Source organism: Engystomops pustulosus, chromosome 1 (genome assembly GCF_040894005.1).
Source record: "Engystomops pustulosus chromosome 1, aEngPut4.maternal, whole genome shotgun sequence".
Taxonomy (NCBI): domain Eukaryota; kingdom Metazoa; phylum Chordata; class Amphibia; order Anura; family Leptodactylidae; genus Engystomops; species Engystomops pustulosus.
The window spans coordinates 96,179,823-96,197,318 of record NC_092411.1 but is presented as its reverse complement, the minus strand read 5'-3'; the positions used below and the strand labels follow the sequence as shown (position 1 = coordinate 96,197,318).

General features: G+C 40.2%; 1 protein-coding gene across 1 annotated transcript in view; it reads right to left on the bottom strand.

Annotated features, from left to right (window-relative positions):
• Positions 1–274: 274 nt before the first annotated feature.
• POLE (DNA polymerase epsilon, catalytic subunit) overlaps positions 275–17,496 on the bottom strand; it is a 41,689-nt gene continuing 24,467 nt past the window's right edge. Inside the window, exons 25-49 of the mRNA XM_072148979.1 lie at positions 17,271–17,466; positions 16,889–17,103; positions 15,046–15,148; positions 14,883–14,963; positions 14,584–14,706; positions 13,026–13,238; positions 12,729–12,941; positions 12,429–12,572; positions 12,034–12,174; positions 11,770–11,923; positions 11,392–11,498; positions 11,120–11,296; positions 10,807–11,030; positions 10,220–10,440; positions 9,648–9,849; positions 9,309–9,482; positions 7,991–8,116; positions 7,775–7,907; positions 7,412–7,607; positions 7,193–7,324; positions 6,866–7,059; positions 1,478–1,678; positions 1,261–1,386; positions 1,085–1,174; positions 275–474 (exon numbers count right to left, since the gene is read on the bottom strand). Of these exons, the coding sequence (XP_072005080.1) occupies positions 361–474; positions 1,085–1,174; positions 1,261–1,386; positions 1,478–1,678; positions 6,866–7,059; positions 7,193–7,324; positions 7,412–7,607; positions 7,775–7,907; positions 7,991–8,116; positions 9,309–9,482; positions 9,648–9,849; positions 10,220–10,440; positions 10,807–11,030; positions 11,120–11,296; positions 11,392–11,498; positions 11,770–11,923; positions 12,034–12,174; positions 12,429–12,572; positions 12,729–12,941; positions 13,026–13,238; positions 14,584–14,706; positions 14,883–14,963; positions 15,046–15,148; positions 16,889–17,103; positions 17,271–17,466 (4,000 nt within the window). The 3' untranslated portion in view covers positions 275–360. The remainder of the gene's footprint in view (positions 475–1,084; positions 1,175–1,260; positions 1,387–1,477; positions 1,679–6,865; positions 7,060–7,192; positions 7,325–7,411; positions 7,608–7,774; positions 7,908–7,990; positions 8,117–9,308; positions 9,483–9,647; positions 9,850–10,219; positions 10,441–10,806; positions 11,031–11,119; positions 11,297–11,391; positions 11,499–11,769; positions 11,924–12,033; positions 12,175–12,428; positions 12,573–12,728; positions 12,942–13,025; positions 13,239–14,583; positions 14,707–14,882; positions 14,964–15,045; positions 15,149–16,888; positions 17,104–17,270; positions 17,467–17,496) is intronic.

Sequence of the window (17,496 nt, the reverse complement as noted above, 5' to 3'; positions counted from 1 at the left end):
ACCCCAGTTGACTCCTCCAATTAGGAGAATGACTTCCCCATAGGACAGTGTGTGTTTTCCAAACTGTGGGGAATGGATGTTTAAGTCAGTCAATCTAAGCCTCTTCTAACACTGTTGCTACAGTTTTAGGGATGACCAGGTCTTGCTTTTTGTAACATGCAGTACTAGCCACAATAATTTAAAGCAGCAGGATGTGGAATGTAAATCCTAGTACACCTTAGCGTTCTGCAGGTTGACAACAATTGATGTAGACAACCTATTAGCATTATATAGCGTTACTTTACAATTCTTTTTTTATTACAATGTTTATTAAGATACAATTTATACAAGGCAAAAAACGGTGGTCAGATGCTGACTAGGTCACAAGGTTAGGTGGGAATTCTGTTGGACAAGCCATGTGATTGTCTCCAAGAGATGAGACATCTGGTAATGTTGAGCAATATTACGGAAGGCATCTATCTGCTCCATGAGAACCTGCAATTAGAATACATATAGTTAATAGGATGTCATGCATTTATTATGATAAAGAGTTAAAGGAAATCTACCACTATCAGAAGACATTTTTGATCTCACTTACACAACGCCAGCTTCATGCTGAAATCGGCTATTATCTTCTTTGATCCAGAAACAATGCCATTGCCAAGAAAACAAAAGTTATAAAAATATTCAAATTAAGGGTCCGATGCAGTAGGCTGAATCTATTCGGATGCTTGACGCTCCATGCTAACATAATTATGCACGCCTCCTGTGCAAATAATGCCGTCCTCCTCCTTCACCAGGCCATGAGCCAGCTATCTAAATTACGGATGTGGCAGTATGACTGAACCAGAAGCGAGGGGGAGGGCAATGTTAGTCGCACAAGAGGCGTGCATAATTACGTTTGGAAAGTCAAGCATCCGAATACATACAGGCTGTAGCACCGGACCATATTTTTCACAATTATTTTCTTAGCAATGGAACCGTTTCTGGATCAAAGTAGATAAAAGCTGATTTCAGAATGAAGCCGGTGTTATGCAAGTGAGCTCAGCTAAAAACAGTAATCTGCTATTGGTAGAATTTCTTTAAAATTGAATTATGCATGTACCTTCACTGAAATTGTTAGGTTGAAGTCTCCTGCACAGCTGCAGTAGACTGGCATATTGGCTTCTTTCACCCCTTTACACTTCATGCACATCTGGACACAAAAAACACATAAGATAAAATGAATAAAGTAATTACATACAGAAATTCTAAACTAAATAAGATCACTACAAGTCTCACCAAATCCTGTAGCATAAAAGCCATCATCTTCTTCTGCAGAGCTTCCACCAATGCCATCTCTATGCCATCAGTGTCATACTCTGTCTGGCAGTTTGAACAAACCCACTGTGGCAGAACAGACCCATCCTAGAAGCGTGAGAGATGGGAACCAAAATTATAGATAGCAAAAAAATTAGAGAGGTAGTCAAGTATGATGCAAGCACATCAACAGACAAACCTGACTGAGAGAAGGATCCTTGCACAAGTCTAGGTCCCGACAGAAGTTACAATTTTTGCAGATAATTTCAGGAAGTATATAGGAGCGACATGGATCCCGAAACTGTGCATCTTCTGAAAATTCACCAACATCAATTAGGCGTAAAAGATCCCGCTTTAATTTGTTGACCTGGTTGGTTATGTTGGAATCCAGAGAAAGAACCTAGAGATCCAAATTGTCACAATTTAGACCTTGTTAACTCATTTTACTGTGCTAACATTCTCTTAAAGGGGTATTCTCATCTGGACATTTCTACAATTGGATGTTAATAAAAAATGTACTTGTGTGAAGACAGTTTACCAGAAAGGTAGTCATATTAGAAAAAAAAAAAAGACTATTGTTCTTTGATACGACCACCACTGGAGTAACTGCACAAAGAAACTGCATCCGAAATGTCTGGGAGTTACTGCAGATCCCAGAGTCATCCTGTGGTAATGAACACTGAATACAGGCGATTGTGCAGGCATCAATAGCGTATGTCTGGCCATCAGTGCAAGAGTGCAGGGGTTGTCGTATACATGGACAGCATGGCCACGTTTATGGAAAATTATATAAATATATTTATACATGATTAAAAAAAGTTTCAGCACTTGAGATGCATGAATGAAGTGTTTCAGAAGCAAAGGAATAGTACCAGAGACCAAATATGTGTTGATCTTACTCATACAAGAAAAACAAATATACCACAAAAACAAACATACTACCACAAAAAATATATATATATACCAAATCGTCAAACCAAAACAGGGAAGATTGCAAACATTTTCTATAAGTGACATCTACAGTATCCTGTGGTCTAGTATTAATTGGGCAGAGGAGACTGCCAATGCAGCTAAATGGTTTATTCAACTACCTGGGTTTATTGTTAAATTTTTTTAGGTGCTACCCTTTGCTATACATTGCTGCCTGTTTGTATCAAGATATGGCACTTTTAATATTACATATAGAGCACAAAGAACGTATATTATGCCCCACATTATACAGTACCTGTCACTCTACATAAACCCTCTAGGGTTTAGTAAGCAGCTCCCCAACCCTACTCCAGTAATAGCAGTGTTAAATCGCTAGCTTTATCGGAATATACCAATAAGCTAGCAAACACTGCACTACATAGCCGTCTGAACGGCGTCTGATGGGGCAGTCCAAGGCACTCCACCTATCCTTGGCTTCTACCCCAGACTGCCCCTCCCACACCATATGGTGGTGGTGACTGCCGCATGTAGCCTGGACCTGGAAGCCTCCTCGGACTGCCCCCCTCATGAATACGCCGGAGGGCTCTGCAGTGCAGCGTTTTCTAGCTTTATCGGTAGGTCTTCATAAAGCTAGCAATTTAACACTGCTATTACTGTGGTAGAGCTAGCTAAAGTAAGCAGCTCCTAGAGGCTATATTTAGGGTAATAGGTCCTTAATGACTGTCATAACGGGTTTTTATGGCAGCCATTAAAGGGCACCTACCACCCCGATTCTACCTATAAAAGGTAGAAGGGGTGGTAGGTGGATGGATGGGACGTGAGGATAGCCCTTTTTTTGGGCTAATCCTCACGTCCCGGGTGTCATTTAGAAAACTTTATTGTAGCTATATGCCAATTTTTTTATGCGGCTACTGGGGCGTGGAGTAGCCGGACATGAAGCTACTAGTCGCGGCTACTCCACGCCCCAGTAGCCACGTTACTCCGCCTACCAGATAATCTTTGTCGTCCGAATCCCCCGTCTACTGCGCATGCGCAGTAGTTCCGGCCCCGGAGCCGCGCAGAACGCAGGGGACCCGGACGAGGGCGCGCAGCTACCAGGAGCTGCACGCCGAAGATTATCTGGTAGGCGGAGTAACGCGGCTACTGGGGCATGGAGTAGCCGCGACTAGTAGCCTCATATCCGGCTACTCCATGCCCCAGTAGCCGCATAAAAAAAATTAGCATATAGCTACAATAAAGTTTTCTAAAAGACACCCGGGACGTGAGGATTAGCCCAAAAAAGGGCTATCCTCACGTCCCATCCATCCACCTACCACCCGTTCTACCTTTATAGGTAGATTCGTGGTGGTAGGTTCCCTATAAGTGTACTCCTCCTGACGCGCCAGCTTTCTACATCGCGCACAGCAGAAGATGATTGTGGGACATCGGGTCCTGCTGGTGCAAAGGTGCTTGTCACTGTGGCGCACACTGGTAGTGAATGGGATACGGAATATTCTTCATAAGAAACTTTTTATTGAGTGATATCTCAGTTTACACAAACACGTTTCGGGATATCAAAGGATTCCATATTTCAAGTGGGATGAGTTAGCTCTGGCAAGCAAGAAACACCAAAGCGTTCAGCCTCTTCTCAATTGAAACAGGAATCCTTTGAGATTCCCAAATGCATTGTGTAAACTGAGATATCTATCAATAAAAAATTTCTAATGATGAATACTCCGATTGCCACACTACAAGTGTGAGCAGCAGTGACAACCACCCTACTACCCAGTGTATCTGATCCAGAACGGTATGGCTGCGTTCTGACAATCCTGTCAACGGGCAGCACCTTACGGTACCGCTCTCACGCTTCATACTAGTGTTGTGCCTGGTATCAGCACAACCCCGTCTGGTAAGCCTCATTCTAATCACCTCACCTTAGAGGAAATCTACCACCAGGATAAAAAATTGTAAACCAACCACACTGACATACTGATGAGTGCCCCCTCTGGTAGGTTCTGCTTTTCTTTTAAAAGGTTCAATAAAAAGGTTTCACAAATTATGCAAATGAGCCTCCAGAGCTCCAGGCTCTATAGATGTCAATGGAGCTTGGAGCCCTGAAGGCTCACCTGCATAATTTTTAAAAACCTCTTTTTCTTAAAAACAAAGGCATACAAAGCTACAAGAAGAGCAGATCATGCCAGAGGGGGCGCACGCCAGTATGTCAGTGTGCTTGGTTTACAATCCTTCATCCTGGTGGTAGATTTCCTTTAACCAAAGTTTTTCAACTAAAAACTACTCTGAGCTCTTTCCAGTCTCTCCCTGTCCGCCTATTATATGCGTTTGATGTACAAAGGATTTCTTCATGAGAAAATAGTGATATTCTGGAATTTATCTATGGAATAATTATCAAACAAATCCTGGAATACCACATTTACGATTTGCAATGCTTAAGCCTACAGAACATCAAAAACAATTTTGGCTTTTGGGATCCATGCTGTCCTCCACTATGTTCTAGCATGCAAAATTTTGAAAGAATTTGCCAGCATCACTTAAAAGCAAGCCTTAAAGGAATGTCCCATTTCTGAATCAACTCATGTTTTTCTAGATCTCTGCTTACTGTCATTCTACAGGACCTAAATCTGACCATGGTCACACAGGTGCACAGCTTGTTATAAAACAGAGCTCTGATTACGCTCTATAAAACCAACAAGCTGTGCACTTATGTGATCATGGTCAGACTGGAAGTAAACATAGAAGCTTTCTATAGAATAACAGCAAGCAGTGAATTGATAGAGAAATTGTATTGGAAAATTTCATAATTTTCCATCATACAAACAATATTGGCCGAAATAAGAATACCCCTTTAAAATGGGGTTTGTATACTTGGGAAAGATTTTATCAACAGGCTGTGTATGACCACTTTTTCGATTGCTTACTATAGTTTCTTTGCAGATTTAGCAGAAAAGACCATTTACATGTATATTCATGACAAAACCAAAGTAATAAAACGGGTGGTATGGGCATAGATTGTACTGGATCCCCCCGTTGTATAAATTAATCTCACCAAAAAATTGAAAAACACAACATCTAAAGTATATTACGTATAATACAAAACAATCTTTATTGAGAAAAAATAGTGCATCACAATGCACCAGCAGCAATACAATATAAAAACAACAGAGAGTGCCACATAATATAAAGTTGATAAAACCAATGGAACAAATAGAAACTGGCAAGTGTAGCCTACTAACAGTCACAACCTAAGTAGGAATTGTAAACAGAGGAAGAACATCCCTCACATAAGAGCAGTAATGTTACCTATACCAGTAGGAAGGCACACGCTGTACACCCCGACACGTGTTTCGCACTTGGCTTTTTCAAGGGGAGTCCCCTTGAAAAAGCCAAGTGCGAAACACGTGTCGGGGTGTACAGCGTGTGCCTTCCTACTGGTATAGGTAACATTACTGCTCTTATGTGAGGGATGTTCTTCCTCTGTTTACAATTCCTACTTAGGTTGTGACTGTTAGTAGGCTACACTTACCAGTTTCTATTTGTTCCATTGGTTTTATCAACTTTATATTATGTGGCACCCTCTGTTGTTTTTATATTGTATTGCTGCTGGTGCATTGTGATGCACTATTTTTTCTCAATAAAGATTGTTTTGTATTATACGTAATATACTTTAGATGTTGTGTTTTTCAATTTTTTGGTGAGATTAATGTATATTCATGAGCAAAAGCATAAAAGCTAAAACCACAAGTGGAAAAAAAACTAAATAACCATTCCATGTGAACTCCAGAAGACATGCTTCCAGGACAAACAACAAACATCTTAAGGGTCCTGACACTTAAAGGGCACCTACCACCACAAATCTACCTATAAAGGTAGATTGGGTGGTAGGTGGATCAATGGGACGTGAGGAGAGCCCTTTTAAGGGCTAATCCTCACGTCCCCTCACTTTTTTGATAACTTTTATTCCACATATATTTACATTTACTTATGCGGCTACTGGGGCGTGGAGTAGCCGCATCTGAGGTTACACGAGGCGGCTACTCCACGCCCCGGTAGACACTTTACCCCTCCTACTCACCCATCTTCGGCGCGCAGCTCCGCGTAGCTGCGCGCCCTCGTCCGGCGACCCTGCCGTCTGCGCATGCGCAGTAGAGCAGGCCCGCGCCTGTTTCGGAGCAGTGACCGCCGGACGAGGGCACGCAGCTATGCGGAGCTGCACGCCGAAGATGGGTGAGTAGGAGGGGTAAAGTGGGTACCGGGGCGTGGAGTAGCCGCCTCATGTAATCTCATATGCGGCTACTCCACGCCCCGGTAGCCGCATAAGTAAATTTAAATATATGTGGAATAAAAGTTATCAAAAAAGTGAGGGGACGTGAGGATTAGCCCTTAAAAGGGCTATCCTCACGTCCCATTGATGCACCTACCACCCAATCTACCTTTATAGGTAGATTTGTGGTGGTAGGTTTCCTTTAATAGCCATTTAGGCCAAATTTACACACGTGTTTAAAGATTATATTACATTACAGCAAAGCAGAAACAAGGGTTACGCGCCACAAATCAAAAACTAATTCCATGGCAGGTAAAAGTGTTACTTTAATTGCAATAATGCAAAGACAAAAATGAGAATACAATAAAACCTATAAAACCATTATCCTCACAATCTCACCTGACAAACATATTTAATGAATTCTAATGCTGGATTGTTGAGAGGCAGATGGGATCCAGGCAAAATGGGAAACATTTCCGATGGTTCTGTTACGTGGCGCGTTCCAGTGACTTTTTTCTGTATCTTCTGTGTAATTGTGAAAAAGTTTTGTGTCAACTCATTCGCCACATAATCCTGAGAAAAGGTTATAAGTCCTGGAGAGAGGTACACAAACACAAGCCACAATAAGTAAATTTTCTGAGGCAAATGTTGACTGCTCTTATATTGTTACTACATCTATTACTGGTATGCCAAAAAAAATGCAGGAAAAGAAAAATTGTTTCATACCAGGCATGGCTCCAACTTCCCCCACTGGCTCTTGCGATACTTGGCTGTCCTGGCGTCGTTTGATTGGGGTGCTGCCGGGTGCATTGCGTCTTAATTCTTCCCGCATACTATGATACACTGCCACAATGTATGCTGCAGGAGCACAGATTATATGACGCCAGCTAAAACCATCAATTATTAAATAATATATAACATAGGCAAATAGATATCAATACTAACCAGAGACAATCATTAGGAAATAACTCTGACATGACGCTGCCTGAGGTAAATACTGAACTATGTTCCAGTTGTTCTCCAAGCTTTCTTCCACTTGATCTTCTGCCTGTTCACTGTCCGAGTGCAGATCTGTACCATCTTCCTCATCACCATCATCTTCACTTCCTTCTTCATCTTCAGATTTTTTCTTTTTACCACTCTGTCAAAAAGAGAATACATATTTATTATCCTGCAGAACAAATCAAGGCACAGTTCACACCTGCATTACGCAGGTTCCGGTCATCTTTTGTTCAGCCGAAACTGTTGATGCAGGCATAAACTGAGCCTGAGGAAGCTATACTTGGCCATAAGTTTTTGAAAACTGACCTCTCCATAGTGCACACTTGAAGGAAGTTTTCCTTTGATTCCCCCATAGTTTGCAGGGTCCATCCAGAGCAAAAACTCCCAACAGCGTGAAAAAGAGATTGTAAGGGAGTGAAATATCTCCTTGGTGTGAATACTTAAAAGAAAAAAAAAACATATTGGAGTGTCTTTAACAAAATAAATATACAAAATTGTCAAGAAAAAGAGGGAAGTACCTACCTCTGTGTAATGTATTCCACATAAGCAATAGCATCATCTACTCGCCGCTTTTTTGTGCAGAGGATAATGCGATTGAAGTTAGCATACACAACAGAAGAGCCAAGTCGCTTAAATTCAGCGACCAATCTATAAAAAGAAAAAATAGTATTGAGTGATAAACCAATATAAAATGTATGAGACTGCGTAATAAGCTATATAAAAGGTCTTGTGGTTTTAATAGAAAGAGAATTTTTATTACTTTCTGCAAAGTCAGAAGGTTACATACATTTTATTAGAATTTGGCACCATTGCACCTAAACTGTGATTTGGGTTAAATATTTTGGATATCCTTCTCAAGCTTCTCACAATAGTTAGTAGGAATTTGGGTCTCGACAGAACTAGCGTAACCGAGTCATGTTTGTAGGTTGCCTTGCCTTTTCAGCTTTGCCCGCAAATTTTTAATATGATTGAGATCAGGTATTTGTGATGGCCATTTCAAAATACATATATTATTATTGTAACCAGTTTGGCAGTATGTTATGGATCTCTATCCATTTGGAAGACCCATTTGCGGCCAAGCCTTGTATATGACTGCGCAAAGAAGCAAACATGAAATGTCCTGGAGTAACTGCATGTCTGGCAGACATCCTAATATCTTGGCTGATTTCTTTAGAGTTTTCCATGATGTTATACCAAGAAGCAGTGAGTTTAATGTGTGCCTTAAAATACATCCACATGTGTGTCTCTAAGGCTTCATGCACATGTCCTACCCTCTCCACAGAAAGCTTGGCTCAATCAGTGCAGTGGTCACCACACCGTAACCTAGTGCCATAGACCTCTATGGGGCCATGATGGTCACAAATTTTGCAGCCAGATCACGGTCTCCATAATGGTCAAGTGCTTGGGACCTAACTCAGATGTTGCCAATGAACAGAAGCTTCCAAAGACATGACATCAAATGGGCTGTCCCAAATTGGTTAAAGCTTAGTGTGTGTAAACGTTTGACTTTGCACTTTTCATAAAGTAATACACATGCCTTAAAATTATTATTAATCAACATTTGGCAAATAGGATTACCAAAATTATTTATATTTGACCTAAGAGGTTAAAGGTTTATTCTGATTTCATGCCAAATAGTGAGGAAAAACATGAACATGTGTCTTTTAATATAGGGGATGAAAACTTCTGATTTCAATTGCATTTATTCAGACACACTGTATACACCAAGCTTTGTTTAGGCGACCACAAAAATATACAATACAATGACAGCATCTATGAAAATATTTTTTTAATAATCAATTTTTTTTTAATTAGTATCAAAATAGTTATTTTTACTCACTGTAGAAACAACTTTTTCATCATATTGTGCAGTGTTCGATGAAGGGCAGGGTCATAAAGCAATGACGATGGGCTCCGTAGCCACCGGTAGAAGTGCATAACTTGGTTATCTGCATACACATTGTGATACTGAGTAATTTCCTTCACCCAACCTACCACCATGCTCTTCAGAATCCTAAAAGTATAGAAAACTCATATAAGTCACATACGCCTGAAGTGGTATATGAATTATATTTAATTACAAATTACCTCAGTGCTATCCTACATTGTCACCCTGGATATTTTGTTTTATATGCTGTTAGCAAGATGTTCTCATAACACCCCATACTTGGTACCTTACCTGAAAGTGTTGGAGCAAAGGGCAGTCTCATCATAACTGGCCACAGTACTGGCCTGATTACCAGTGACCATGTCCTCGAGGGATGCCTGCTGCAATACGTCAAAACTGATGCCAATGCTACCAGCTCCTTCCAGGTCATTAATGTGGTGCGACTGCAGGATACTGTTCACAGCCAGGCTCTGAATATCCAGCTCTACACACACTGAAGAGGAAAACAATTTTATTAAAATTGCAGCTTTTTTTATCCTTTAAATCTTGAGCAAAAACATAACTAACCATGCAATTATTAATATTTACATACACATATTGGAGGTAAATACAAGGATCTAGCTCAACTAACTTTAAGGCCTCATTCACACAATTGTCTGGGGTATATATAGGCGGCCGCAAATTTGCAGCCGAATATACATCCCCAAAGACAGAAATGGCGGCCCAGTGCCAAACATGTGTGGTACCATTCAGTGTCGTACAGTCAGGGAGGTGAGTAAGCCTGTCTGCAAAAAATAAAAATGACTTTCTGGCTTGGTTGCAGACCTTATTGTAGAAGAAATCACAAGAGACAATTATTTTACCAGTATTGTAACAGCCAGAATTGTTAATTTCCACAGATGCTCTCTCATCAAACTCCATAACCAATCTGTTATCATCTGCTTCTTTGCCTCCAAGGTCTGGTCTTGAACTTGGCGACAACCAAAGTAGGTGATTATGTCGTCGAAGATGCCTTGAGAAGAACAGATCTGACCCAAATGTTGATACATCATCTGGCAGGTTGCCAACGGGAAGATGGTAATATCTATTTAAAAGAAAAATGTAATTTTTTTACAGCTCATTTGAAATTGTCACTTTGTCACCATTTAAAAGGCTTTTTCAGAGGTTGAAAAATATTATTTCTTCCAAAACCAGCAGCAAACATGAACTTGGTTAATGCTGATTAGCTGATGAATAAAGCATAACCATCATAGCAAGCACTACCAATGGTCAGGAGCGGAGCTGTTTTAGGAAGAAGGCAGCCATATTTCTAAATCTCTGGACAACCATTTTAAGTTAATTGAGAACCAAGGGGTTTGAAAATAGCTGTCAATTATTTCTAGCTCTACCAAAACATTTAAATCCTAGTGCAGTATTGGATTTCAGAAGGCATTGTGATGGAATAAATTACCTGGCCATCTCAAACGCTTGAGAAAGACAGCTATCCAAATTTAGATAATGACGAATCATACGACGGGCTCCATGGCGCTGCCAGTCGAGGACATTATAACTAATATCATCAGTGACACGTACAGGGACAAGAGGAAATTCCTCTAGAACAGGCATTCCACTTGTTAACCTTTTGGGGGACCAGTTAGATTGTAATGCAATCAGAGTTGGTCCACGTCTCTCATCCTGTAGCAGAAAAAGGAATACACAGTCATTACCCTACAATGGGCTTTTACCTATTCATGTATGTGCTCTTTGTCTTGAATATAACAAACCTTGTAGCTCAGAAGTAGCCTCTGAATTGCGCGATAAACTGTTTTCAAGTCTGTCTCTGCTCGAACCTCAAAGACATGTTTCTCAGGTGGCAAAAGCTCAAGATCAACCCTTTCCTGCATTGCAGTGTGTTCACTAGTATACATATTGTTCAGATTTGGCATCTGGTTACTACGAACCTACATGGAAGGATTAAAGTGGGACATGCATTTAAACTAAAGGATATTGACAGCCAAACACTTTTTAACCACAAAAAGAATAAGATTACACTAACCGTGTCAACCACAAACACTGCAGACTTTCTCTGTGATGGAATAAACAGCCCAAAGAGAGCCTTGTTTCCCTGACAATTGTGGTACAAGTAAATATGTCTGATACTACCTGGAAGGGGAAAATAAAATCTTTATTTATAAACAAACCTCTTCTTATAAAGAACCATCATATTCTGCAGCATTTTACAGTTCATGAGGTACATATTCAATTTAAATATGACATTACAGAACAACAGCATCATGAAACAAAAGGAGAGAGGGCCCTGCTCATACGTGTTTACAATCTATAAAGTCCACAGGAATTGTATATTGTAATTCCATTACTTTTAAACAAGCAAGAAATCATTATGGAAAAAAGAAGTGCATTTTTCTGTTGGTACCTGGCTCCAAGTAGCTGTACTGGGCTAAAGATTTCATATCCAAATGGTCCAATTCAAAAATGTCAGCCTCTCTTCCAGACAAGTGCCGAACCATCTGTTTGTTAACCATGCACACACAACCAAGCTGGACCACGGCCCGTAGTATAAGTGGGACCTATAAATGGAAGTGGCGGTGGGATAAAACATTACTTTTAGTTTAACACCTTTAAAGGAATGTGCTTGTTCAGGGGGCCCACCCAAACATAGCTTTATGTAGTTCAGTACCTGCGTTTCATACACTCCCTCGATGTCTGGAGCTGACAGGTCAGCATTAATCTCATTGATGTGCTCCTGGTACATATCCTCTGGGACAGAATATTCATACAAGTTGTAAACTGGGTTTGAACGAGGCAAGATTCTATTTACCTGTAGAGAATAAATCGTACATAAGATCCAATATGGACTTACAATAGACAAAGGATTTGCTGCGTTACAATAGTTGATGCTGCAACAATAATTAACTATGTGGCTTTGGACAAATCCATTCCGAAGCAATATTTATAGCATATTATTCAACAATCCACATTGCTTAAGTTAAAAAGCCTCATTCATCTATATTAAATATGAATATATCAAATTGTATATGATATCAAAATGTAATATTGGAAACGAGTGCCAACCTTTCTGTACACCACTCCTTCCTCTGTTTTTGGCACTCTCTGGTTGACATAGAAAACACGGGGAATGTTCAACTTGATGCAGTGCAAGTCGCTGCCAATTACTGCCCACAGGCGGAAGATACCTGGTTGACTGCTATCCCCAATCTGTAAAAAAGATACAAGAATTTAACACCCAAGATTCTCGGGACACAATGGGGAAAATTTATTGTGAGTTTTAATTGAGATTGCAGGCCATATAACTGTCATACAAGCCATGATATATGTCCCCCAATTTGTATCTATTGAGGAATAAAGTCTAACCTGAACAATCTGCCAGGGCATGTCAAGGATGCTGCGAGCCGTTCGACGCAGGAAACTACCTAACCCAGCTGCTTGGGTTTCACGGACTACACCTCCTGCTCCAGGGACTGCATCTCCATCATCTAATCTCCGTTTCTTCTGTCGTTCTTTGCGCTGACGTGCCTGAATTTCCCACTTTTTCTTGTGATAACGCAACCAAAGAAGTCTCTCTTCCTATCATGGAAAACATACAGGTAACCAACTACAGCAGTAAGGATAACCATAAAGAAAAACATACTGATAAAAGGCCAAACTTACCTTGGTGGTGCCCAGTGGTGGTGGTTGACCCAAGACCTCTCTCCAAGACTGTGTTAGTGCTACATCTTGTGAATCCCCTTGACTCTCCTCTGCTGTAGGTACACGTTTTCTCTTAGTGCTTATAGGAATGGCAGGCTGAAGACGTTTCCCTACCCCAAAATCCTCTATATCTGCAGTTTGTGAGGAATCTGGCTGCTGCAGATGAGCGGTGACCTAAAACATGACACCAAAATATATACTGAACCAATATATGAAAACACATTATCCATGGGAAAACTTCAACCCTCTACAAATCATAAACCTTTCTAAACATACCAGCAGTGGTGAAAAAAGATTTTAAATAAAGACTTCAATTTCTATCTCCCAAACAAATTAAAATAAATTTGAGGTCATCAAGGACCTACACTTATTTTGGAGAAAGCTTGTTTTAAAAAAAAAATTTGCCAACACAGAATACCCAACTAATTTTCAGGATTAAAATTCCAGAAACAACTATGCTAATGCTATAACATCAGAGACCTCATCATACAAGATCAAGCTAAAATGACTAAGCTAAAGCGCAGGTCCAAAAATTTGGCCAATTTTGGCATATGCTCACAAGATTTTTCTCATGCCGTCTCCCTAATGCTACCAATGAGCATAAGAGTCACTCTTAATAGAAATAAGTGACACTTTATTGGCCACTATCACAACTTCACCTTTATGATTTATTATTATGCAAAATGAATACTTATTTGGAATCTATCAACCTTGTAAAATATGCAAAACTCCTCACACAAAGTGTCCACACTAGATTTATAAAGTCTACCTGGAGCTTTGCCATAACTGAAGACCCATATTTTCTGAATAAATAATATTCAGCCACAACTCATGGTGCAGAGTCTGTGTTGGAAGAAGTTTTTCCTTTAAATTTGCAGCCAGTGATAATTTACTAGATAGCTATTAAAAGGAGAATTCCATTGACAACCCCCCCCCCCCCGGCCCATTAATAATGCCCCTTTAATGGTATTTTTAATTTACTCTTCCAGCATACATACTGTAGTTTCACAAGAACTATCAGATTTCAACTTTTGTTTTTGGTTGGTTGCAAAGAGTTAACACAAGAACCACATTAGCAGAAATCACTTCACGTAAAACGGATGAACGTAAGTATTTTAGAACTTTCTGCGTAAACACTACATGGCCTGGAAGCATCAACAACATTTCTAAAACAGCCTGCAAATGACTAATTATTAATGATCTCTATCCGGCCACACTGCTAATAGATAGTCAAGCTTTTACCACTTCCAAGTATGAATTAGTTACACTTTCCAGTAAAATACATGCCTCTGTCAGCTCAGAAGAGAGGTCCCCACTGCTTCTTTTATTTTTACTAAGACAAGATCTAGCCACAAGATTGATTCTTATGCAAAGGCATTGTGAAACGCTCAGGCTTGAGAAAAACAAACACTGCCACCATGTGGACAGATGAGACATCATCCCAGAGTGAGTACACTAAATGTTTTATACAAATGAATCCTTTGTTTTATAATACTCTATAATGTCTTGCAATACTCACTTGTTTTTTTCCTTCACTAGTGAAGAGCTCATTAATTCTTTTTTGTTTGTAGACATCATTCTTCTCCAGCAACTTCTTATGTAACCAATCTGGGTGTCTTACACGAGGGACTGGATTCTTAACCTAAACACACACAAGTCAGACTCACATCATTATGTATATCTAGCATGCACACCTTATGGTATAAAAAAAAAAGTTGCTTTAAAACAATTGCTTTCCAAGTAAAAAGAAAACTATACAGGTTATTATTGATAATTAGAAATCTGGAAGTCATACGTAGTCCAATGTCATTTTTGTACCTGCTGTAACGCTGCTGGAATGGTAATGATTTTTTGAATAGCACTTCCCAGACGCTCTATGTAGTAATCCCAGTCTAGAATCTGCAGGGAAAGAAAAAGAAACCACAATAAAACACTTCATCTGCAAAACAGAATAACGGACAAAAAAGGACAGATAACTAACCGATCGTATATCTAAATCCTGTAGAGAGGGGTTTTTCAGCCACTTGCGAAGATAGTGTCGTTTTACTCCCATCTCAGCTTGAAAAATTGCCAAAGGAATCGCTCTAGAATATAAAAAAAAAGTCTGCCATCTAACATATCCTTAAATTGAAGGCATCTCAAGATAATTACTAACTCTGTATTTTAAACTTTTTAAAAAAAAATGTTTTACGATTTTTTAGGACCTTCTTATTTTTTATTTTTAACTTTTTACAGTCAACATCTTAACTTTAATAAAATGGACTATACCCTACATGCACTCCCCAGGTTATGTACAAGATAAGTTCTATAGGTTTGTTAGTAAGTTGAATTTATATGCAAGTCGGAACACATTTTTGCAGTGTTCCGTGAAGTGTAACTCCAGACAAGGTTACAATATGAAAATTTGGGGTTTACAAAGAATAACGAGAAATCTTTATTGCAGACACCTGACAGAATATCACTGCAGCCTAAGGATAAAGTTCAGCAAATTATAGGAATTCAGAGGTCACCGTGAGCACAGACATTCCTGTATAATTTGCAGTCTGCACATGGTCTTTCATTTCCCAGTACACTGTACTACATACGATGCCATTAGGAAGTACACATTGTCCAAATACAAACAACCCCTTATAAAACTTTGTACACTCCTCACTAAAAAGGGAGGGACCCTGGGTGACATGTCCCAATCTATAAGCATACAGTGGGATACGTCTGTGCCATATGTCCTTACAATATACGGCACAAAATGTGAACCGGAAAGTGCAGAAATATAAACACCAAGTTGTACAGCATCTTTTCCCACAAAACTTGCATTTTACTTTGCTCAGCATATGTGGCTCAACAACAGAATGCCTGCACATTGTTCTGCATTCTCATAATGGCTGAAATCAAAAACGAAAAAAAAAGCAAGTGTTTAAGGGATTTTCCCACGAGAAAACTTGCTGATCGGTGGGGACTCAGTGATGAGACCCCCACAGATCACGAGAACAGGGGGTCCAATGTTCCACCGTCTGACCCTTCGTCTCTCCCCAAGATAAGTGGCGCAGCTGGTTACGCATGGCCTGCTCCATTCACATCGGCAATCTCTGTCAGCTTCATAGAAATGAACGAAGCAGTCCAACCATGTGCTACCAGCTGTTCTGCTCCTCTCAGGTAGTGACAAGGCTTCTGACGGGGGTACTTCGGACCCCCTCCGCTGTTCTCGTGATCTGTGTGGGGTCGTCGGGAAAGCCACTTTAACCATTTAACGACGCATGACGTAATAGCATGTCACGGGTCGGCTGCGGGTGCATGGAGAGGGCTCACGGGCTGAGCCCTCTCCATAACCGGTAAGTATTTGCTGTATATCGCTGCAAAGACTTGCTCCATGGGAGGAGCGGAGCAGGTAGTAGGAGCTGATCAGCATGTTGGGCCTTTTCCTGTGGACCCAACTTGTTTTGTGGGAAAACCCCTTAAACACTTATTTCCATTTGATTTCAGATTATAACACAAACTTGAAGCAAAATGAATTTTCAACATTTCTGCTAAATTTTCACATTTGGGGAAAGAAAAAAAAAGGATGGGGATAAACAAGTATATATCTCAAACCTGCTGCAGTCATGGTATTAACCGTGTGGTTTGCTTGGAACCTCTTAAGAAGGGATTAAGTACAAACACACACACAAAAATAGAAATATTTTCACCACTGCACATGCCATGGGCTCAGTTCCTTATTGTTCCATGTCCGGGCAAATGGCACTAACTACAACTCTGCCCCTCTTTCTGAAGAGAGTAACAGCTATAGCAGTCACCCAGTAATTTGTTTCTCTTACACTTGCTCTCACCTCTCGGTAACTGGGGATCCTTCAGGCTTGCGAGATATGACATATCGGCAGCTAAGTCCTGCATCTTTGACCATCTGATCGCCAAGAAACTCAGCTAGGCGTTTGGCAGTACTAATAGATGTAGATTTTTGCTCCCCATAATCCTCAAGTCGCCTGGACATGGATCGATTTTCAGAGATCAGTTCAAATAGCTCAGAATCTGGCATATTGGCAGCCTAAATAGAAAACAAACAAAATTTAACATGACTCCTCTTTCATACAGTTGGCACATTTTACTGCAGGTTTTTTTAACAGCAATTTGTTTCATAGTTTATATTAGTAAATAACAAATCAGCAATTCCACCATAGCTCTGGTAAACTGTAGTTTGGGGTTTCCACTCACTTTGCTGTACAGCACATCCAGCCAGTAATCTGCCACTTTAGCTACTGATGCATAGACCTCTTCCAATGTACTTCCCTTAAGGAAAGCCTCAAACACAGAGGATTGGAATATCTTGATCAGCTGCAATTCACCTCTTCTCTTTACTTCAAATCCTTTAAGCTCGGCAAGTGAACCATCCTCATTAAACACAGCATACCTAAGGACAAGGAAAATTTCAAATCGTCAT